This window comes from Vidua macroura, chromosome 10 (assembly GCF_024509145.1).
Source record: "Vidua macroura isolate BioBank_ID:100142 chromosome 10, ASM2450914v1, whole genome shotgun sequence".
Classification (NCBI taxonomy): Eukaryota; Metazoa; Chordata; class Aves; order Passeriformes; family Viduidae; genus Vidua; species Vidua macroura.
The window spans coordinates 23,845,344-23,867,386 of NC_071580.1; the positions used below are offsets into that span (position 1 = coordinate 23,845,344).

At 41.2% G+C, this 22,043-nt stretch overlaps 1 protein-coding gene across 6 annotated transcripts; it reads left to right on the plus strand.

The window, feature by feature from the left end:
- Window positions 1-1,051: 1,051 nt before the first annotated feature.
- Window positions 1,052-21,135, plus strand: NMNAT3 (nicotinamide nucleotide adenylyltransferase 3). 6 transcript variants are annotated; one of them, XM_053986816.1, is made up of 5 exons: window positions 1,285-1,373; window positions 8,971-9,107; window positions 15,258-15,441; window positions 19,278-19,387; window positions 20,701-21,135. In XM_053986816.1, exons 2-5 carry the CDS (start codon window positions 8,999-9,001, stop codon window positions 21,108-21,110), a joined length of 813 nt encoding a protein of 270 aa, XP_053842791.1. In that variant the 5' UTR covers window positions 1,285-1,373; window positions 8,971-8,998; the 3' UTR covers window positions 21,111-21,135. The 6 variants fall into 6 exon arrangements, with proteins under 6 accessions (XP_053842789.1, XP_053842791.1, XP_053842790.1 ...); XM_053986815.1 differs by having other exon boundaries at window positions 1,321-1,538; XM_053986817.1 differs by having other exon boundaries at window positions 1,329-1,413.
- The last annotated feature ends 908 nt before the right edge of the window (window positions 21,136-22,043 follow it).

Below are 22,043 nucleotides of genomic sequence, written 5' to 3' on the forward strand. Positions count from 1 at the left end.
TCATTAAATAATCCCACAGTTTTTAAAAGTTAAGCACCTACAGTCTGGACTGCTTATGCATAAGAAATTGCTTACATAGTCTTTGTCCAACATTCTCCCTGTTTTAAAAAATGACAAAAGTCACCCTGCCACTAACAATAATAGTTCTCTAAATATCTCAAATTGCAAGTTGTAGTCTATGAAAAATGAAACTTTATGTGAACAGAACAGGACAAGCGACAAGCATGGAAATGTCATGGAGAAATACACAGCCACACACAATTCAGTTCAATTTCAGCATTTCCCACATGGCCACTTTATCCCCCTGAAGTTAAACCTCAGAAGTGCAAACTCTGCTCCCAGTCTGAAACCAAAGCCCCACTGCCAAAACCATCTCTTGGCCAGCTTTCAGCAAGGACAATAAAAAATCTGAAGTACATCTCATGGCCTCTGTGCAGGAGTGAAGCTTTATCGTTTGCATGTGCATTTCACACAGTAGAGCTTAAAAATGCACTCCACAATCCTACTTATTTTTTAGCATAACATCAGACCAGAGGAAAATTTGTGTTTCCTTTCATCAGTACGAAAAACAGGATGTTTGTGGTGGACTCTAAACCTAACTGGTGACATTTTGATGCCTCAAGAAACTGGATTTTATATGCTTAAGAATTAAAGAAGCAAATTATTTAAAACTCTCTGGACTTCACTTTTTGCAAAATCTATTTAACACACTTTCATGACATTGGCGTATTTTGCAAAACGTTCCATAGCCGATGGAGATGACTTTGTGAGGCCATTGGACACAGAGAAAGCTGGGCTTCATGAAAGGAATAAGATGATTGTCTTTGCAAACACACGTGTGAATCTCCTTTAGACAGGGCCAGGGACTCACACACAGGGAAGTGATGGAAGAGACTCTCAGTTCTAGAAAATGGCACTAATTGGCACGGACTGCTGCTCAGCCAAAGCTAGGTTAAACTCCTGAACTTCAAGACAAAGAACAAAGACTTCAGAGAATTATGAACAGTGTTTTGTTACATAAAAGAACAAAAAAAAAAAAAAAAAAAGGGGGTACATAGGAGAGAGGGACATGGAGTAGGGGATGTGGGAAGTACCTTGTCAGAACCCCGGACGATGGGGAAAGCAAAAGGGTGATGTGGATGGGAAATTAGGGCAAAAATGGGGCTGTGTACCCCAGCCATGTGAAAGATCCAATGGGAAATCCCCCATGGCCTCTCCGTTTATTTCGACGAAGTTACAGGACTCCTCTGTCTCCTTTTGGGACACAAACCTCCGGCGCTGTGAATTTTCTCGCACGTTCCTTGCTCCGCGCCTCGCAAGCCGACCTTCCCCACGCTGCCAGCACAACCCCGGCGCCGCAGGGCCCACCCTCGGTAACAGCAGGAAACCGAAAGTTTGGGAGGTCACCTCCAGGTGACAAAAATACACTTACTGCTGTGTAAGGCGGCAAGGCTGCCGCTGGCGGCGGGGGCCGGCCCCGAGCCTGCCCGGGAAGCCGCGGGCAGCGCTGCCAGCCGCGGGGCGCCGCTCGTCCCGCGGTGAGCACGGTCGGAAGGACGGGAGGGCGGAGGGAGGAAGGGAGGAGGGGAGGAGCCGGCCGGGCCCTGCCGGGAGTCGGGAGAGGCTGCGGGAGCGGAGCGGAGCGGGCTCTGAGGGCACTGCGGGTAGGCCTCAAAGCCCCGGCCGGGGCTGCCGGCCTGGCCACGCCACGCACTCGTTAAACGCTTATCCGCCACCATATAGACATATATATATATGTTATATATGTGCGTGTGTATGTATGTATGTGTTTGAAACAGAAAGGGTTTTTTTCCTTTCTCCCCCTTCCTTCCCCCAACACCTAGCCAAGTGCAGTGAGAGTTAGAGGACAACAGTAAATATGGTTACTTTTTGTTTATTTCACTGGTCTTTTCCCCCGGTTTTAAGAGGGTGCAGCAGCTGCTGTTTGATTTTATGAACAATGCACAGTGTTTGTTTTCTTTAAGCTTTGTAGCAATACAATCCACGTGAGCTGTATTTCCTGGCGTGATTTGCTGCTGAAGTCTGGTTCCACAGTGTGATTGTACCAGTAAACTGTCTTCGTGCCTTTAACTTCAGAAGTGCGCATTTTAGAATGTAGCCTATCTGTGAGAACCTAATTAGCATCAGACGGTCTCAAAGACCTTTGAGAAGTCCAGAGCTGTGTGTGGGGAGCGTGGAGGACACAACAGGTGACAGTCCCGTCAGAGGGGAATTTGAGCTTGTGCCTTTTAAAATAATTTAATGAGACAAAGTGGGTTTCATAGCAGGGATGATTTCCAAGGATTTAATGCATGCAGTGTTTCACTCGCTGCTGCGGCCCCTGGAGCAGGTGAAGCTGTCAAAGCGCAGCTGCCTGCGCTGGCCCAGCCGGTGCCGCTGGAGACCTGGCTCAGTCTCAGCAGGCAGCCTCACAGCTGTATCCTTCCCCGCCGCGCTGCTGATTTAGTGCAGTTGCCACTCAAACGGTTGTGTGGATGTCACTCTGCTCACCAAGCACTGTGCATTTTCCTGAACAATAATCAGCAGAAATGAAGAAATTTGCCATGCAGGGTCGCAAAGTATGATGGAGAACTTGAAACACATAAGAAATGCCATCCAGCCCTGTGATCTGGCACAGGCAGGTCTTGCTCTGTATTCTGGAAATCCTGCCTTATGCCGTGGGTGCTATATATAATTATTTTGCATCTGAGTGTTCTGCAGTAGTACTGCTAGGGGTTTCATTAGCTTGCTGCCTTTTAAAACCAGCTTTATAAGAGAAGATCTTTGTGCTTGAAGATGTTTTCTTTACTACATAAATTTATCTTCCATTTGCATGTGAGCTCAGTTTCTGAAATTTGCCTTAGGATATGCTAAGTGTGTTTTGCTAGTTGAAAGAAAATTAGAGGTGTTGATAGACAAAAAATCACTCTGAATGGTTTCTCAACAGGAACTCTTGGAAGTTTTAGCAAGAGTTTGTTTTGACAGACAAGGTGGTGCTTTCACTAAATCAGCAGTTTGTTTGCATAAAAATAGGCTCCCAGAGCTGCAGTTCTGCGTGAATCCTCTTTTTCTGTAAATCAATATATTGTGCATTGTGGATGACTGACTTGTACATGCAGAAGGAGGACTACTGGCTGTACTTAGTATATAGTTTAGACAATTCTTCTGTAGAAGAAGAAAAAGCTTATTTATTAGTGGGATATGGGCACAAAGAATAGGAAGGGAGTTGGGTGTCAGATGTTGAGTGATCACTAGGGATTGTTGGAGCAGTAATTATAAAGATCATACTGCAGGAAATACAAGATACAGGAGATGATTGTATTTTCTTGAGTTGTGGAAATGCTGCAAAACTGTGCAGGGAGTGGTGTTGTGTGAGGCCAGTGAGATCCTGTGCTACCCAGCAAACACTGGGTACGAGGTGTTGGCCAGTCTGGTCCTTTTTTATTTATTTTTTGTATGGGTTAGTGGAGTATCACTGGCCTTGTCACAAGATGAAACTGCTGCAGAGCTCTGTGTCAAGTGTTTTATGAGCAATTGGGAGCTGGGGCTGTTTAGCCTGGAGAAAAGGAGACTCAGGGTGACCTTATCACTCTCTACAACTCCTGAAAGGTGGCTGTGCTCAGGTGGGGTTGGTCTCTTTCTCCAGGCAGCACTGACAGAACCAGAGGACACAGTCTCAAGCTGTGCCAAGGGAAATTTAGGTTGGATATTAGGAAGAAGTTTTTTACAGAAAGGTTGATAAAGTTCTGGAATGGTCTGTGCAGGGAGGTGGTGGAGTCACCATCCCTGGATGTGTTTAAAAACAGACTGGACGTGGTGCCATGGTTTAGTTGAGGTGTTTGGGTATGGGTTGGACTCAATGATCTTTAAGGTCTCTTCCAACCTACTAATTTCTGTGAATTTTGTGAATTAATGCCTTTTGTACAAAATGGGATTATTTCATTATTTTCCCTAATACAGAAAAATAACATTAAGGATGTTATGCTGTGGTTGTCTTTACATGTTTGCTGTTTAAGGACAGCAGAAAATCTGAAATAACCTCAGAGTATTCAATAAATGCACAAATAGGGATGTTAAAAATATGGGAGTTTACTGTTGATGTGACGGAATAGTGCTTTCTGAATTCCACGTTGCTGAGCTGTTGTATTCCTTGTTGCTGTTCAAGCAATGAGTGGCCTGTAAGGCTGATTATTTTGCAGGATGATTAAGAATGTTAATAACATATAATATTCTTACGAATACTAAGAAAATATTTAGGATATTATTGTGGGAGTATCTCTGTGGATAATTTATTGGTTGGACTCTGGGACCAGACACTCTTGTGCCCCACTGCGGAATCCTAGTTATAAACCTGCAGCAACTCACAGGCTTAAAAAAATGTGTTCTTGACTTGAATTCACAGGCACAGTTTTGTGTGTGTTGAGAATACAATCTTTGTAAGCTTGTGCTAAGCAATAATTCTGCTCAAATTTTTCAGAGTACAAAATTGTTGAAGGCAATGCCGTGTTCATTATTAACTGGGGGTTCAATATTTGCATGTATTTCAGACTGCATGAGTCCTGTGCTCAATTTATATTTGATGTACTTTGTCAGTGTGTACTTTTTGTGGTGAATTTTCTTCTTTAGTCCCTTACAACTGCCACTTCTCTGTAGCAGTAGAGCAGAAAGAGTTGGGATTGGAAGCTGAAAACAGAGAAGTAGTTTCATTCAAAAGAAAAAACTCATTCCAAGTAAATGGAGCTGTAAGTCATGTTTATGTTGATTTTAGAGGTCTAACTGATAGAGAGGTTTTGTTGGTTCTTCTGTGAAAGGGAATACAGCCTAAAATAAAGGAATGGCAAGAGTGAAGTGTGGAGACACTTATGCTGAGGCTGCTTTCTCCAGTTGCCACCAGGGCGCTTGGAATTTGGGCCACAGGCAGTTTCCTGTGAGGTGACTTGTTCACAGAGAACTTTTGCTGGGAAAATTGCTGCCTGGACAGAGAGGAAGAGGAAGTAGTGAGTATCCTCAAAGTGAGCAGATCTGTCTCAGGCAAAACCCCCTGTGCATTGTTAAAGGCAGCATTTGCTGGGTTTTGAGCCATCTTCTGTGTTACACGTGAAAAAGCCCAGATTATTTTTATAGGCTTGGATGAGTTACTGCCCTGGTGAATACTGCAGTGAGGAGGGGAGCAGATAGTGGGATTTCACTGAAGCTGCAATGGGACTTGTGTTTTCTGACTAAAAGTCTGGTGTGGGGATTGGAAGGAGCAGCTTCATGGTTCTGATATGGTGAATTTGATAGGAAATCATGTATTCTGTCGTGGCTTTCAGTGAAAGTCAAATAAATGGGATCCACTTGAATCACTGGAATTTAATAATAATATGACTCATCATGTGACCCTGAAAAAGCTATTTTGGAGGGTTACAGCATCATATTGGGCTGTGTGTAATATATATGCCCTCCTTGTAAAACCCTTTGTGGCTGGAGTGAGTAACTTCTTGATGAGTAAATAAAATACTGCCATACTGCCTCAGAGTTATACATTTTCCATTTTTCCTCACCCAGGTATATATGTTCATTATTAAAGGGAAGGTGGGGATATACAGGTAAATACTTGTCACTGTTGTGGAGGATTGGTTTTGGTGACAGCAAATGCTGGGAACTTACTGTCTGGAATAACTTCTCTATGGCAGCAGAGAATTACTATTAACAGCATGAGAAACTCTCATATCCAATCATATTTTTAAGGGATATTTGTGTGCTGTGGCTGGCTATGATTTGGGTCAGCTACTAAATGTAGTTTTATTTCCTGACTTTCAAACTCTGTCTCACAACTGTAATACTCTTGGTGTCACTTGGTGTAACTCAGCTGGTCCCAGTGCATCTGCATGCATTTACATGAGGTAATGATGTGGCCCAGTAAAAGAATGGAATAGGACAGCTTTGAACTTGTTCAAATCTAAATTTCATCTAAATTAATCTAAATTCACCCTCACAGGAGGAGATAATGCTTTAATCCTGTGCTAGGATTTGATTTCTTTCTGCTTTTTGCAGAAATGTTCCCTCAAGGGTGAGTGACTCATAGTGTGCACGTATCATTGTCTTGTTCTCCAGTTTACTAATTTAACAGCTCATGAATCAGACTGTGCTGCTCAGCACTCCATTCTGCTGCTGATAATTAATCAGATATGGCCCTAATTACTGAGTTTCAGCAGAACTTAACTGTGGTCATCTGTAACATCATCTGTTATTGACATATTGTAGGAATATAAGCACCAGAAGAAGAACTTACAGGAACTGTCTAATGAAAATCATGATGCTTTGTCCATCCTTAAACCTTTTTTATATAGCTTGAGTGTGGCCTCCCCATCTGAAGGTGACTGCCCTTTTCTGCGTTGCCACACGATGTCCCCGTTGTTGGAAGCTTCCCAAGCTGTGGACTGGCGTTTCTGGGAATGCACTGCCCAGGGCTGCTGGAACACGGGCCCAGAGCAGGGCACACAGACTCTGTGTTTAAACTTTCCCCAGTGTTTGATTTCTCAAGAGAGCTTAGCTGAAAAATCAGTTCACTCTCCTTTTTTCTGTTACTTTGAGTGGTGTTCTAATGATTTGAAACCCCTCAGGTAATTAATACCAGCTGAGATAGCAACTGAATGAGAAAGTTTTATTTCAAATACTAAAAGTTGTCCTAGACCTGTTGAATAGGTGTAGGGTGCACCATATTTGAGGGTAGTAAAAATAAAAGCACTGATTAAAAAAAAAAATGTATGTGTGGGGTGTTTGTGAGTTTATAGATGTATAATACCTTGTGAGATGCTTTTTCATTATGTGTTTATTTACTATCAGTACAATCTTGGTTTGTTTTAGGGGTTTTTTCTGTTTGCTGTTTTGTTTTGTTTTGTTTGTTTGGTGGTGGTGGTGGTTTGATTTTTGAGTTTCCATTGTCAGTACTGTCAAGTTACCACTAAAAGTCACAGGCTGAAGTCCTTCCCTGGAGTTTCCAGGGTATAAATGAGTAAGAGCTGCAATGAAACTGTCCAACACCTTTGTTTTAGGTGAGAAATACAATAGTCTGTAGAATAAAAAGCAAAGCAAAGGAAATCATTTGGTTGAGATGGCAAATCACGGAACAACTATAGAAATATAGACTGCACTTGATCAGAACAGGAGGGAGCACAGGAGAGCCGTGAGCCAGCAATGAGAGAGCTCCATCCAGATGTTGATGTTTTGTTCAGTTTCAGGGCAGAAACACCTTCCCCCATCTGATGAAGATACATTTACAGAATTGCTGATACTGAACAAAAGAACAGTTTTTGTTTTTTTCTGAATAAAGAAGCTATACATTTTGCATTCAGTTTTCATGTGTGAGTTTTTGTGTCTGCACAGGGACAGCAAACCAGATGAGAGAGCAGGGTGCAGTGAAAGAAGCTTCCTCCGTCTGCTCCCATCACAGACCATAAAACTATTGCTAGTTTTTAGTGGCTCTACAGCCAGCAAGTCTTTTCTCCCCAGTATATCTCCCCTAGTATGATGAAAGGTATGAGGAAAGTAGAATAAAAACATTATAAAACAATTGTTTTATTCGGTACTAGATGCTGGAGGTACGGATAGCACTTAATGCTTCAAAGGATTTTCTCCGTAAAAAGGTTCAAAAAGTCACAAATAACAATATTAACACTTGTTGCTTGGTCTACTGAGTGCTGTTCCGTGGTACAGTCCCAGTCTTCAGGTTGTAAATCCTCCATAAATGAACTGATCATGTTGGCAGCTATAAAACGTGGAATTGACATGGATTTAACCATTATTGTTAAATTTTTCTAAGTCAGAGAAAGGAGGGGGGAAAAGGGACTGTAAGAACTAGGAACAGTAAGAGGTGGGCTCTGGGCTGCAGCTACAGTGCAGATGGAGAACGGGACTTGGCTGATCAGAACACCCAACCTGTGCTGGGTTTGGTCTGCTATCCCAAGACTGGGTTCTGCAGTTTGGGATGCAGGTGTCTCCTGCAGGAAGCCTGTTCTGTTTGATGAGAGGGCTGGAGGCCAGGGAAGGGAGGAGAGTGGTGTTTGTATGATACACAGGTGTGAGCAATGTAGAGGTTTCAAATTCTAGGAAAAGACTTTGGATTTGCAGATGTGGATGTGGGACACAATTGTTTTTATCGTGCCAGTTGTATTCTGGATTAGTTTTAAAAAGAGCTAAGCAAGTAAATAGCTTCAAGCACAGTGGATTTAAACTGATTTTTGCTACATTTTTAGTAGATGACTGATAGTTTAACCAAATTATATCACGGTTGTTTGTAAACACCCCTGCATGGCTCCTGACAGCTTTTTTTTTTTTTTGCCCTGGGGATTTCCTGACACAGCTGTGCTTCCTCTTCCCTACTGCTCCCTGTTGTTGATGCACTGTCCATTGCTCTGCAGTCCAGCAGAGGAACCACACAGGCCAATGCTGATAATCTGGCTGGAAGTGTTTGCCAGCTGGCTGACCCCCAGTGCTGCCTGCCCAGCTCCCAGGAAGTCACACCTTAGGATTGGGTGTTGCAAGTGAGGTTTTGTCACGTGTTGCAAAGGTTCATTGAAAGAACTTATTTAAAAAAAAAAAAAATTCCTTTTGTAGCAGGCCTGCGGGTTCCAACGTTATCAATAGCCATAAAGACAGAACAAAACCTTTCTCTCTAATAAAAGCAATTTAAAAATTAAAAAGGAGTAAAAAACATTGTCAGGTTTTAGTAATAGGAATGTAAATTTCTAGAAGTATGTTGTAGGCATGTCTGTGTGTGGGGAAGCAGAATGTGTTGGTGTTCTCCTAATTAATATCCAGGAACAGCTGTGTTCCTGAGCAGGGCAGGTGCTGAATGCTGGGACAAGACTGATCTCTGGACTGCTCCAGGAACACCCAGTTTTGGAAACAGCTCCTTTTAGTTCAGGAACCAAGGGCAGACTCCTCTTTCTCAAGTTTGTCTTTTGTTTTTATTTTTTTTTTCTTCAGGGAGGAGCTGTAATGTTTTGCTGTCAGGATGATGAGCAGGATCCCTGTCATCCTCCTGGCCTGTGGCTCCTTTAACCCCACCACCAACATGCACATGCGTTTGTTTGAGCTGGCCAGAGACCACCTGCACCAGACAGGTCAGTGAGGCCTAGGAAAAGCAAGAAAGAGTTTTAATCCTCACTTAGATCAGCTCTTACTTTACAGCTGGGTTTATATTAATATTCTTTACTGTTATTAATGTAAAGCTTTCATGGGATATTCAATATAGAAAGTCTGTCTTACCTCAGTGTATAAGCAAGTACAATGAGTGTTCATGCAAAGAGAGTAAAAGTTTTATCAGCAGTTTGAGGATCCTGCTCTTGGCACTGGCTGAACCTTGTGAAATAATATGGTTAATAATTTTGAAACTTAGGAAAATCTTTTATGTTCCGATTCCATACTTTTCTGATACAATGTATTTTAATATGAAGAAGAGTTCAGGTAGCAGTTTTGACAGCTGGGGGAAACTGGAGAAGAGACTTGTTAATTATTCATTATCTGTCTTCACTAAGAGGCACTTTATCTATCCTAAAAAAAGATCAGAAAAGCGAGATGCCACAGGCTAGAATGTTTTGGCAACAAAAGAGCAAGGTGGTAACATCAGGAATTTAAGAAAGAATCAGAAATGCTACTGGAAAGCTTTGAACTCTGAGCTTGATCAGCTCCTTAGTTGCTCAAGGATTTTTTTTTTTTTTTTAATTTGTAGCTAAAATATGCAGTTATGTTTCTGGAAGTGTTTGAGAGGGAGTCATTATTTGTTGAAATCTGACAGAGAAGATCCTAGGGGGGTGGTTCAGTAGGAACCTAAACAGCAAATAATAGTAAAAGGAATTTGGCTGTCAAATTGAGCAGGGGGAGAGAACCTGGGAACCCACTGATACCACTGTGCAGTAGAAGCAGCAGCTGCATACTCAGAATATCCTGTGAGGATACTTTGACTGTGATGAGGAGGAATTACAGAGCTGGCTCTGAGAGCAGCTTCAAAGTCTCTGTTTTCCTAGAACTAAAATTATTTTGTTGATCCTGCAGGACTAGAAATAAAGGGTTAAAAAAAGATTTTTAATTTACTTTTTTCACTGCAGTTTTATAGCTGATTCTGCTGCCTAGGTATGCAAAGAGTAGAAAGGTAATATGAGACCAACTGGTAATTCTGTTTAAGTCATAAATTGTAGTCCAGTAACATTTCTCTTTGCCTTTAAAGAAGGACTGAACTGGGAAATTAATTATTATTCTGTCTGAATCAATTTAATGTCTGGTCTGCTCCAGGGTCAGTTTAGAAAGACTCCACCCCTTACTCAGGGTAATTTGCTTAAAATCTAGTAATAATCATATTAAAAATGAAATTTTGAAAGGTTGAAATGGAAATTGTGCATTATATTACACCTGATGTCAATGCCTAGTTCTGGGTAGGGTGTGACTTGCCTTTTGGCTTCTTATTTTAATTTATGAAGCCTTACAAGTACAAGGACTTTCTGCATTGGATAATCCTTCTTTGGTGTCTGGGCTGCCTACAGCGTTGTCTTTGCACTTTCTGAAAGCTTAACGCAGCATGGCAGCAAAGTCAGAACCCTCAGTTTGCCTGCAGAAGCTTGACCCATGCCGAGCAGAGGTGGCTGCATCTGCAGGAACCCCCAGAGCAGATGTTTGTGCTTGTACTAGGTGTATGGGGGTGTGTGCTTCTATGTGTGGGTACTCAAATCCCATCTGTGGCCCCTCCTCAACAGGGAACGCAGTTTCTCAAGCAGAAGGGGTTGGCAGCATGCTATAAAAATGACTGATTCTGGATGCCTCTTTTATAGCAGAACCATTCCTACTCAGGAAATTTATTGGTCATTCTCCCATGGTTTTAGCTCTGTTTCCATTTCTGGGGTTAGCAGCAAAGGAGAGGAGAAATTGGAGCTTATTTGCTGAGAAGAAGCAGCAGCTGCAGCCTGGGAGCTGACAGAGGGGCTGAAGAACAGGGGTTGTCCAACTTGAGGCAGCAGTGATTTCCTTCTCAGAGGGAACAGTGCACCTTGGAGCTGATATCCACACTGCATGCTGGAAACAAGTGAGAAATTAATTAATTAGTGTGAGGGACATGTTTCCTAGGCTTGGGAATGGCTTCATCCTCCTGCTGTTTCAGTAGTGCTGCTCCATCACAAATCAGGCTGAAATGATGAGTCGGGCCATACCCTGGAAGTGTTCAAAGGACATGTGGATGTGGCACTTGGGGACATGTTCTAGTGCTGGGTTACTGGTTGGACTCAGTGATCTTAGAGGGCTTTTCCAGCCTCAACAGCTCCAGGATTCTGTGACTTCAGAGGCAGGTTTCACTGCCATGAATGATGTGACCATCCCTGATGTGCATCCTGACTGACATCTCCAGTAATTCTGTCTGCCAGCTTTTTGTACATCACATCAGTTTCTAATGCTGCCTAATCTTATTTTTCATACATCCCTATTTTAAGTAAGACATTTTATTTGGTTTCTGATCCTTTAAGTGCAGTTTCATTGCCACATGTCAAGTAACTCATCCTTTTTCTGTTAATATCAGCCAATAAATCTTGTCATGCTGCCTTTTAAATACAACACACTTAGCTGTATGCACCTGAATGACTCAAATCATTCTCTTTATCTGGATTTTCTGTCTACTCATTTGAATCTGGCACTTTACACATCCTCAGACACAGCTAAAATTCTCCAATATTCAGTCCCTTGTTTTAAAATTGTTTTTTGAAACTTGCAGTGACTGTGGCAGATACCTTTAGAGTCTGTTAATACCTAATGTCAGTCACTTTTACTTCTCTGTGACTGTATTCCTCATTTTACCATAAAGACCAAAGAAATAGTACTAGAATCAATCTATTATTTTAATCTTGTTTCCCAAGTGTTGCCAGTGGAGGATACTTACATCCCCAAGTTTCCAGTGAGACCAAAGGGATGCAGGTCAAAGTAGGGTGGTGTGAAAGACAAGATATTTTATCTGCAGCAAGACAAATGCAAGGGAAAGGTGAAGGATAATGAGTTATTATCTTATGAAAACTGGGGAAAATGTGACACCATTAATGGGTTGCAGTCTGGCTTGCTGCAAACCCGGGTCCGGTCCAGCCGGGGGGAACATGGCAAAAACAGAGGGATGGAAACAATGAACTCGCCCAAAAATAAAGATTTCTAATAGCAAAATAACAAATGCAAAAACAGCACAGTCTGAGGGGCAAGATCCAAAGACAGGGGCATGTGGGGAACATAACAAGATCTAGGGGTATGCTGAGGGTGAGGGTCCAACCACCAACGTGAGCTCAGAACATGACCTTGAACGTGACAGGTTCTGAACTAACTGAGAACAAGGACCAGAAATGTGACCTAATACAGAATAGTTCCATTAACATCCTGTTAACATACTGACTCCCATGACCACACTCTTCTCACCATGACCTGACCAGGCATCTCCCTTTCAGTACCCCACTTCCCATGGTCTCAGGTTGCTGCCTCCTGTATGTGCTACCGAGGCTAAAGCACTGCTCATCCCAGCCAGCTGCATTCCCACAGGCTCTGTTTCACTGCATTCCTGTTCACTGGTAGGGTAACACCAGGAAGCTGCAGAGCTTCTCTTGGGGGATTGAGAGGAAAATGATATTTTCCTCTAGTGAGCAAGAGTTAGATAGTGAGCAAGAGTTAAATGTATGGAAGTGTTTCATTAATTTGCTTTTCTGTAGTGGTTATTTACTTTTGTTATTTATTTCTGGCATAATTTCTCGCAGTGAATTCCAGACTTACTACCAGAAGAATTTAATCTTTAGAAGCTCCACCAAAATACACAATTTTATATGAAATTGGCATTTGATAAATTTGCTTTAGTATTAATAAGCTAATTAAGCCTTATGATTTGTGTTAGTGTTTGTGAGAATTTACAGTGACATGTTAACATTAACATGTTTGAGGGACAGTTTTTATTTCATTCCTTTTGTTATATTTAGTTTTCTGAGCACTAACCAGTTCTCCTAAACAGTTCTTAGAGAATATAAGTTCATAGCATGAAGAACTTTTTTGCTGCTTTTGCGAGGTATATTTTGAAAAACAAAGACACTTGAGGGCCTGGAGGACTGTTACACATATTTAGGACAAGCAATAATAACAAACTACATGATGAAAGGAAATAGAATTCCAGAGAAATAGAATTTGAAGGTAATTCTGGATCAAGGAAGGTATGAAACATCCTGTAATAATTTATGGGAGAGAGAAGAGAATTGCAGTGGACATTAAGAAAAGCCCAGGGTGACAGAATTTGATTATTTCCTCTTCACACGCTTGCCAAAACTGAGGGGCATATTTGAACAGTTGAACTTTTAAATTACTGAATGGGAAACAAGTTATTTAGAGCCAGTAATAAAATTAATTCCTATATTTTGACAGCTAAAGTTTGTGTTTCTGTGTGGAAGGCTGTCGTGCATCCTGTTTTCACAGTGTTTGGTTACTCCATTGTGAATCTTCTCAAGCTGTTCCTGTGTTTGACTCTCTGAAGTGTTAGCAACCTTGATTTTTCTCTTCCAGTCAGTTTCATTTCTACTTGGGAACAAGCTGATATGGCACCAGAAACCCTTATCTTATCCCATTTATGCAGCTCTAGGGCAGATTAGAGACTGAAATCTTTCCATTTCACAAGGATGTGGCAGACCCATATGCTTGCTTAGCATGAGCTCACAGAAATATGATCTTTTCATTTAATATATTCATTTTAGTTGTAAGGGAAGAACTTATATCCATAGAAATGTAAAGAAACTGAAACATGGAAAATAAAATCATGTAGGAAAAACCTTTTAATAAAGTTAACGTAGTAGTGAATTCAAACTGCAGTTTCCTTCCCTTTAAATGAGAAATGAATTGAAACTGTAATTTCTTTCCCTTTAAATGACAACTTGTTATATCACTGTATAATACCAGAGTGCGAGAGAATAATTGTTGTTCATAAATCAAGTGGAATTATTTCCAATTTCAAATCAAGAGATGGACTTAATTATACACACTTCTGTGCATGATTCTGGAAAATTTTATCTTGCTCATTTTGCCTGTAATGAGACTATTTTAAAACAGAGGAATGTTTGAACTGAAATCTTAAGAGGATGTAAGTCTCATTGAATCTTACTGCTGGTTTTTTAAGTCAGATTCAATTAAGTTCTTTTGAAAATTTTATTACGTCAAAATAAATGTGACATTGCTAGAGTGACATTTTCGTGTTGGAATATTAAATTGTCATGTGCCAGTATCAGAAATGTCAGTGTTGTTTTCCTTACAAAGCAATAAAGGTAGCATGCTGCATTGAAGTTTCTTTGTTAAAATAATTTAATTAGAAAAAAGGAAGAGGATTTTTTCCCCCCTCTTCAGTATCATATTTATCATAGTTATTTGAAATGCATGTGCTACATTAGAAATAATTTTGTTCATTTCTGTTCAGTTGAAATGTTCTTCCTCTCCTCTCAATTTCTCGAGGTTTGCAGCTTGTGGTGGTGCTTTATTTTTGTTTCCTGGTTTGGGGCCAGAACTGCAAAATCTAACCAGTCTGTTGTGTTAATGGTTATGTTGTGTTACAGGGGTAGAAAACCAGGGGCATACTGTCAAATGCATTTAACATTTCAGCCAAATAGGAAGGCATTTAGTGGCTGCTGAGCTGATGTGAGAAGCACAGTGCTCCAAGTCTCATTTTAGACTCCATTAGCCCCATCTTTGTGCTTGAATCTTCTGATTTGTCTGAATCACATCTATCACAGCTGCAGTAATATGCTGTAATTCGTGCTTTAGCACAAAGAAAGTCACAATGATTCTGATAAATAACAATGATCAGATATCTAAGAACAAAGAAGTGGTCAGTTAAGTCATTCTTTGCTCTGGCTATATCAAAGCTGTACTAATTGGACTATGAAACTTAATTCTATCTAACTTTGATAGTTTGCAACATCAATTATGACTATGTCTCCATGGTTTAAAATTGTGTGTTTACTCAGTTTTCCTTTTTTTGGGTCATTTATTAGGATAAATATGATAGTAGTTGTAAGCAGTTCACAGTTCAATTTTTTAATTGCTGGGAATGGATTAATAACAAAACCCAAATCAGGTTGCTTGTAGCATCTTAAAACTTTGACGTTAACCATGGAAGTTACTCTTTGAAGAGGTTGGACTAGGTGAGCTCCCAAGGCCCTATCCACCCTAAATTTTCAAGATTCTGTGAAGAGGACTTAATTTTCATTTTTTTCTTTTCTTTTTTCCCAAAGGAAGATACCAGGTGATTGAAGGCATAATGTCTCCTGTCAGTGATAGGTATGGGAAGAAAGGCTTGGTGTCAGCAAGGCACCGGGTGGCAATGGCCAAACTGGCCCTGGAGACGTCTGACTGGATCCGGGTGGATCCCTGGGAGAGCGAGCAGGACACGTGGACAGAGACGGTGAAAGTATTAAGGTGATTACATTATCTTCTTCCTGTCTTTATGAAATTACTGACTGCCAAAAATTTGCCAGGCTGCCATGTCAATGCACAGAACTTGCTCCTTTAAAACACCCAGGCAAGTCAGGACTCCCCACCAGGAATCTTTCATTTGCTTTCCCCAGACCTGTGCAATAACCATGGTACTGCCCTCGTGTCCTTCAAGTAGTTGGATGCATGTGGAAAGCCTCTGCAAAATGATGGCCACTGCTGGGTTCTGCAGGAAAAGTTCCTGCCTCTCATGTTACCTTTCTTGGGTGTAAGTCCCTAAGCAAGTGATAGAGAGAGCTTGTGATCAGAAGGTAAGAGAGTTCAGAAATTATGCTGTTCTTCAGGAGCATCTCTATTCCAGGTTAGCTATGGTAGCAGTATTATGCCTCCAGGTTTATCTGTTCACACATGCCTGTAAAGTTTTCTTATTAACTCTAATGGTGAATTAAGCCCAAGCCCATAACTGCTGATGTTTTCTTCCAAATCTCGAAGTTCACTTTGGTTTTGTGCTCAGAGGAGAAACTAAGCAAGTTGTCCAAAACTTGATGCAAGGACCTTGAAACATGTCCTTTCTGTATGGTAATAAATGCATATGGGTCAGGGAGTGAAACACAAACTTCTTGTGCTAGCAGCTCTTTGGAAAAGGTGCTACAGAAGGTAACAGATACCATTAAACTGGAAGCCTTCATGGAAGTCTACAAGAAATGTGCTGTAAGAGCTACCACTGATTCTTCATTTTTATCCCCATTTTCTAGGTTACTTTCTAAGTGGAAACAGGTGTTCAAGGCTCTAAATTGTGCCCTCCAACAGGTGCCCCAAAAGCTCTTGAGGCTCTGTAAAAGCAGTTAAAAGCTAGACCTGTTACTTTACAAAAGCATCCCTAAGAATTCACTAGAAACTTACAAGACAAAGTGGAGCCTTTTAGATCTGTTTTAATTGCTTCTCTGAAGGAACACAGACATCCAGTTGCTCCTTTTGCCCCTTCCCTCCAGGCAGCAGAGCAGGATCAGGGTGGGAGGTTTTCTATCTTTGCAGAAAACGATATTCCTTCTCTAATCATAACTGTATGTTCCAGTTTGAGAAGTCACCAAGTGCTGTCCAACAGTATAGCCTGGGTATGGGGCTTTTGTCCTAAACTTCGGTTCAGTCAAACGATTTTCCTCCAGAGAAGTAGTCTCAGATCTTACAGGTCAGGTGATCCTACTCTGCTCTTGCAGAGCTCCAACTGAAGTGAGTACTGCTTGCAAGACTGGGTTTGTAAATTTTAAATCCACTTCAGAGTTCTTCAGGACAAGAAATCCAGTAAGTAAAACTTTGTATGTATAATTTTCTGCTCAGGCAATGTGGTATGAACAGCCAAACTTCCCATCTGCCTAGAAAGTGAACCTTTAGTTATATTAGGAAATCCACAAAACATTAAAATGCCTGCTTGTTAAGGAGAGAAATGAGCTTAAATCTTGTTTTGTCCACAAATGTTGATGTGTATTAATGAGCTGAACCAGTGCCATAATCCAGTGCTGAACTTTGTCCCTTGAATGGGGAAGCAGCATTCTGATGAAATGCAGGTGTTTCTGCTTTACACTGTATTTAAGTGTCACAAGTGAAAAAAAGATTAAAAAAGAGCAGATCCTTACTAAGAATAAACAGGCAATGGTTTATTGTAGAGTTGTTGTTCTTCACATGCATTCAGAGTTAATCTATAGGTTCTGCACTCCTCAAAAATCCAAGGACTAACTGCTGCCTTCACAATAAGCTCCCTGAGGTAGGAAACTTCAGTACCAATAGAAAGATATTTTCCTATTGCAAGGCAGAGGAAATCATTATTGTACCTAAGTGTCTCTTCTTATCAGTAGCTTGAGTTGTACACTTACCTGCCGTAGAACATTTAGTCCTGAAACACATGAATGGCCTTTTCCTACAGTACTTGTTTTAACTGAGTGCGATAAAAATGTCACATTTCATCAAAACCTCTGGATTTTGCAGAGGATCCCCTTTTGTGACACAAAAGAACTTAAAGCAGCAAAGCTCAAGTCCCACTTATGGCAGTGCTATTAAATGAGTATGGAGATCTTGGAGACTATCCCAAGGCTTTTCTTAGGAGGAGGAGGGAACATAATAGAGCTGTTTCCACATAGCTGCTGTTTATGAGTATTCCTAGACAAGGAAACAGTATTGTCAGTAGGCAAAGGACTGCATTCATTGCTCCTGTGGATTTGATTGACATGCAGCTATGCTACACAGTAATTAAAAATTGACAAAGATCTGCATTATCCAACTTCTGTTGAGTTGTGCTTGTGATTTAGCTCTATAGTTACTCAAAGCTTCATACACAGTTCAGGAAACACTTGAGAAGCTGGCAGATGGGTTTGTCCTTTTTGCTGTATCTAAACTAATGCAACCCCATTTGCTCCAGCCCTTGAGCTGCTGAGCAGACCCGGGCAGCTCAGATGTTGCGATGTTTGTAACGTTTGTCGTGCAGGGAGCTCTTTGCCAAACGTTCTTGGTTTTGAATCCTGGCCCAAGAATGTCAGAGCACGACACACAGTCGGTGTGCTTGGCTATACATAGCAGCAGCCTGTTTACAGCAAGGCAGGGTTAAAATTAGGTGTGTGGGGAAGGCACAGGCCAAGCTCCTGGTACCCACTCTTTGCTGCCATATGTGCCTCACCTCGTGCAGTTTCTCTGGCCAGTGGATGAGCACCAGAAATCACTGGAGGCTGCTTTGCAGACTGCCTGGGTGTAGGTTCATGACACGTATGCAGCTTATTCCTGTGGCTAAAGTGTTTGCACAATTAGAAAAGTGTACTTTTAAATCACTAACCTTACAGCAGACATTCCAAGGGTCAGCTGGGGCTTTGTACATGCACTGGATTCAGACTGTTCCTTGAAACTCAGAACCTTTGTGTTGCTGCAGTTGGATAAGAGCTGATGGTCACTGTGGCTCCATACGTGCTGCACAGAAATTGGACACAGCCTTGATTCTGTGTCTGCTTGTCCTGCCTGACCAGGAGCTTGTATCCTTGAAACAATGTTGGCTTGTGCAAATATAAGCAATGCTTAGGCCTGGCTCTGGATGGTACAAGGCAGAGACTGTTTTAAACAAGCAAGGTTGTGCTAATTTGGAAGGAAAAGGCCACTGCCATGAGGTGGCAATACCATTATTGCAGGGGGGCACCAGGGATGAGGAGTGATAAAGGATAAAGTAGCAGAAACCTGGAAAAACATGCAAAGGGATCCTTGCCTGCCTTCCTGGATCTGAACTCAGTAAAATTAGAAGCACAGCAGATGGTAAAAATCTTATGAGAATTTTTAGTTTCTTGGAATTGCAATTCTTCTAATTAAAATAAACAGGAAAACAGCAAGGTAAAAATTCAGGGAACATATTTTTATGGAGAAGAGGAGGAGAGAGAACAAGACTGTCTCCTCAAAACAGAGCACATTTTACAAAAACACTATCATGAGGGGTTGTATTTAGTCGAGAAATTACAGCTAGTGATTGAAGTGAGATTTAGTCGTGTTTCAGGAAAAAAAACTCCTCTACGTTTTAAATGTAGTAGCTACCAAAATTGCCATAATGGTAGAATTTAAAAAAGAATTTACAAACCAGGGTGCCATTAAGGAGTTCGCATGTGAGTTCCACAAAATGTAACTACATTGATACTAATCTCATGGCAGCACAAATGTGCCAAATTCCTAAAGAATGGTATTCCAATCCAAAGGGCATAAAAGTAGACCCTGTACTGGAATGGGAAAGTGCCAGGTAATCACTTTGTTGCATCTCTGAAAATTTCCTCACACAGGAGCCTTTGTTTTAAATGCAGGCACCATTATAATGAAGCACTCAGAGCATTCCAGTCCAAGAAGGAGTTCACAAGAAACAAACATCCCATGGAAAGCTCCGCAGGGGACTCCCTTTCTTGCCAGCAACCAGGTTGGTTCATGACTGCAAACATGATGCTGTGTTTAGCATTAAAAACTGTACAGCTTTACCAGATTAGTAGTGAGAAAATTGAACATAGTAGCTGGTGAGTTTTGACGGCTGGAGCTGCATGGCAAAACCAAGCCATGCCAAATGCCAACATAACTGCTGGAGCAGTTGTTCTGTAATAGCTCCCACACAGATAAGAGACCCTGGAGTTTTATTAATTCTTGATTTTATAAGCAACTCTTTAGCTCTGTCAGAGATGTACGTCGTGGCCCTGCTTTTTTTGCAAAATACAGAATACATTAATAAAAAATATGAAAAATACAGGGATTGCTTAGAATTCTACTTCTAGTGTTAGACAATGGACAAAGTGTATGGATAGCACAATAGTGATGCTGCCATGTTGATGTTTGCTGTCCAGAAAAGCTGTTAGCAGTAGAGGCACGGCAGGCTCTGGAAACAATGTCAGTTTTCAGTTCCTTATCTAATCATCTTCCCTAGCCCTATGGCTTGCCAGGTTACTGCTGAATTGCTGATACATTGCCTTTTTCCTCCAGTGTTGTAGCATCTCTTGGACATGAATAATACATTTCAGTTTTTCCTGTTCTTGAGGAGTTGTGTCTTTACAGTTGGTGGAGGAAAGAAGTCACACTTTTGACACATCACCACTGGAATGTTTCTTACATTCTGAATCTCTCCTTTAAGGTGTTTGTAGAAGACTTGCAGATGTGCTAGCCATCAAATAAGTGTAAAGTGAAGGCAAATCACCATCTTTCCCCTTCATTTCATGTGAACAGAAGGCTGTGAAACTACCTGGTCAATGTTTGTACAACGCTCAGGTGGAATAATGATGAGTGCTATGGAAGAACTTTGAGGAAAGAGTTCTGTGCTGGGGCTCAGGCAGGGAACAGCAAAAATAGAGACAATAAAGAACAGCAGGGCAGGATGGTGTGGTGTAGCCAGGTTCAACCAAGTCTAATCTTTCTGCTAAAGTATTTCCCTTTATTTGCTTCTTCCCCTTTTTGGATTGCTTGAGTGGAGTAAAAAATTTCCTTTAACTGTGTACAGATAATATTCAATATGCTTTGAATAATGATTAAGTAGGTGATAAAGTAGTTGTGACCAGACACATAAAAACCTAAACTGAATTTTTCTTGCAACCTTCTGAAAAAAAAGCCTGGAGTAAAGGTAAATGATTTAAAAAATAAATTAAAAAAAACCAAACATCTAAAGTGATGAGTTAGAACCGATTTTAAGTACAAACTTCCAAAAAGACTGAGAAAGGGTAAGACTTCTGTTATTTCCTTTTGTCTTTCCAGTTCTACCAGAATTAAAGCTGCTCTGTGGAGCTGATTTTCTACAGACATTTAAGACACCCAATCTCTGGAAGGAAGAAGACATCAAAGAAATAGTGGGAAAGTTTGGTTTGGTCTGCATTAGCCGGGCTGGCTCTGATCCATCTCAGTTCATCCAGGAATCAGACCTTTTATCTAAATTTCAGCACAACATTTTTCTAGTGAGAGAGTGGATCCAGAATGAAGTCAGTGCGACGCAGATCCGCTCTGCCCTGTGCAGAGGGCTGAGTGTGAAATATCTCATCCCAGACTCTGTCATTGCCTACATTGTACAGCACAACGTCTACACAGCAGAGAGCGAGCGCAGGAACGAGGGGCACCTGCTGCAGCCTCTCAGGCTGCAAAACCCAACAATAAACCCTCTGAGGGACTGATTCCGGCACTGTGTGCCATGTCAGACCAGGGCCTTTGTCATGGAGATTTCTTGAGAAAGTTGTTTCTTGTTAATAATGAAGGGAATGTCCAAAATTTCTTGAAATCATGTGGTGTTTTAAGTCAATGAATCTGTGTGTGGTAGTGTTCAAGAAAATTGGGATGCTCAGCTGTATAGCTTAAAATACACAAAGAACGGCTTCCTTGTGAAAATAAAAGAAAAGAGAACTTCACAATAAATATTCTTAGTATTTCAATAATTTCAGTAAGTCAATAAATATGACTTAAGGGTCAAATATGGTATTTTCCTGACTGGTAATTCTGCAGTCCTTACTGTTCTAAACCAGCAAAATACAATGAACCATAACTTGAGAGAGAGAGATATGTTTAAATATATATTACTTCTAAACTTTGACTTTATAAGACCCTGAATAGCTTTTTTGATTTTTGCTGATTCGGCCAAGATGTGGAAATCAATCTTTCTTTCATGCAAGCACTTAAAAATGCACGTGCTACTTCTGCCACTTCTAAAGCTCTGGGTTCTCAAATGACAGGCAGTCCTCATCCCCACATTTAAAGCAGTGTCTTGGTTTGAAAAGACAGGTGTCTGCTAAGGAAGGCAGGAGCCTCCCTTGGAATGGAAAATGTAAACCCCCTCCCTCTGAATTATTATAAATTTAAAATTAAGGGGCTCTCACGCAAAGATATGGGAATAGGAGTAACAGTTCTTTACTAGTGTGTATAAATAATAAATTAAAAAAACCCCAAAAACTACAACTTGATAGGGAAATGAAAATAAAATGTAGTAGTATGAAAACACTGCCAGAGTCACAATAGGATCTGACCCCCTGTGTGTCAGGGTGGTGGCAGCAGTGCCATTCCATGGTGGCTCAGCCCTCCTGCAGTGCCAGCTGTGGCTCTGCTGGAGCAGGATC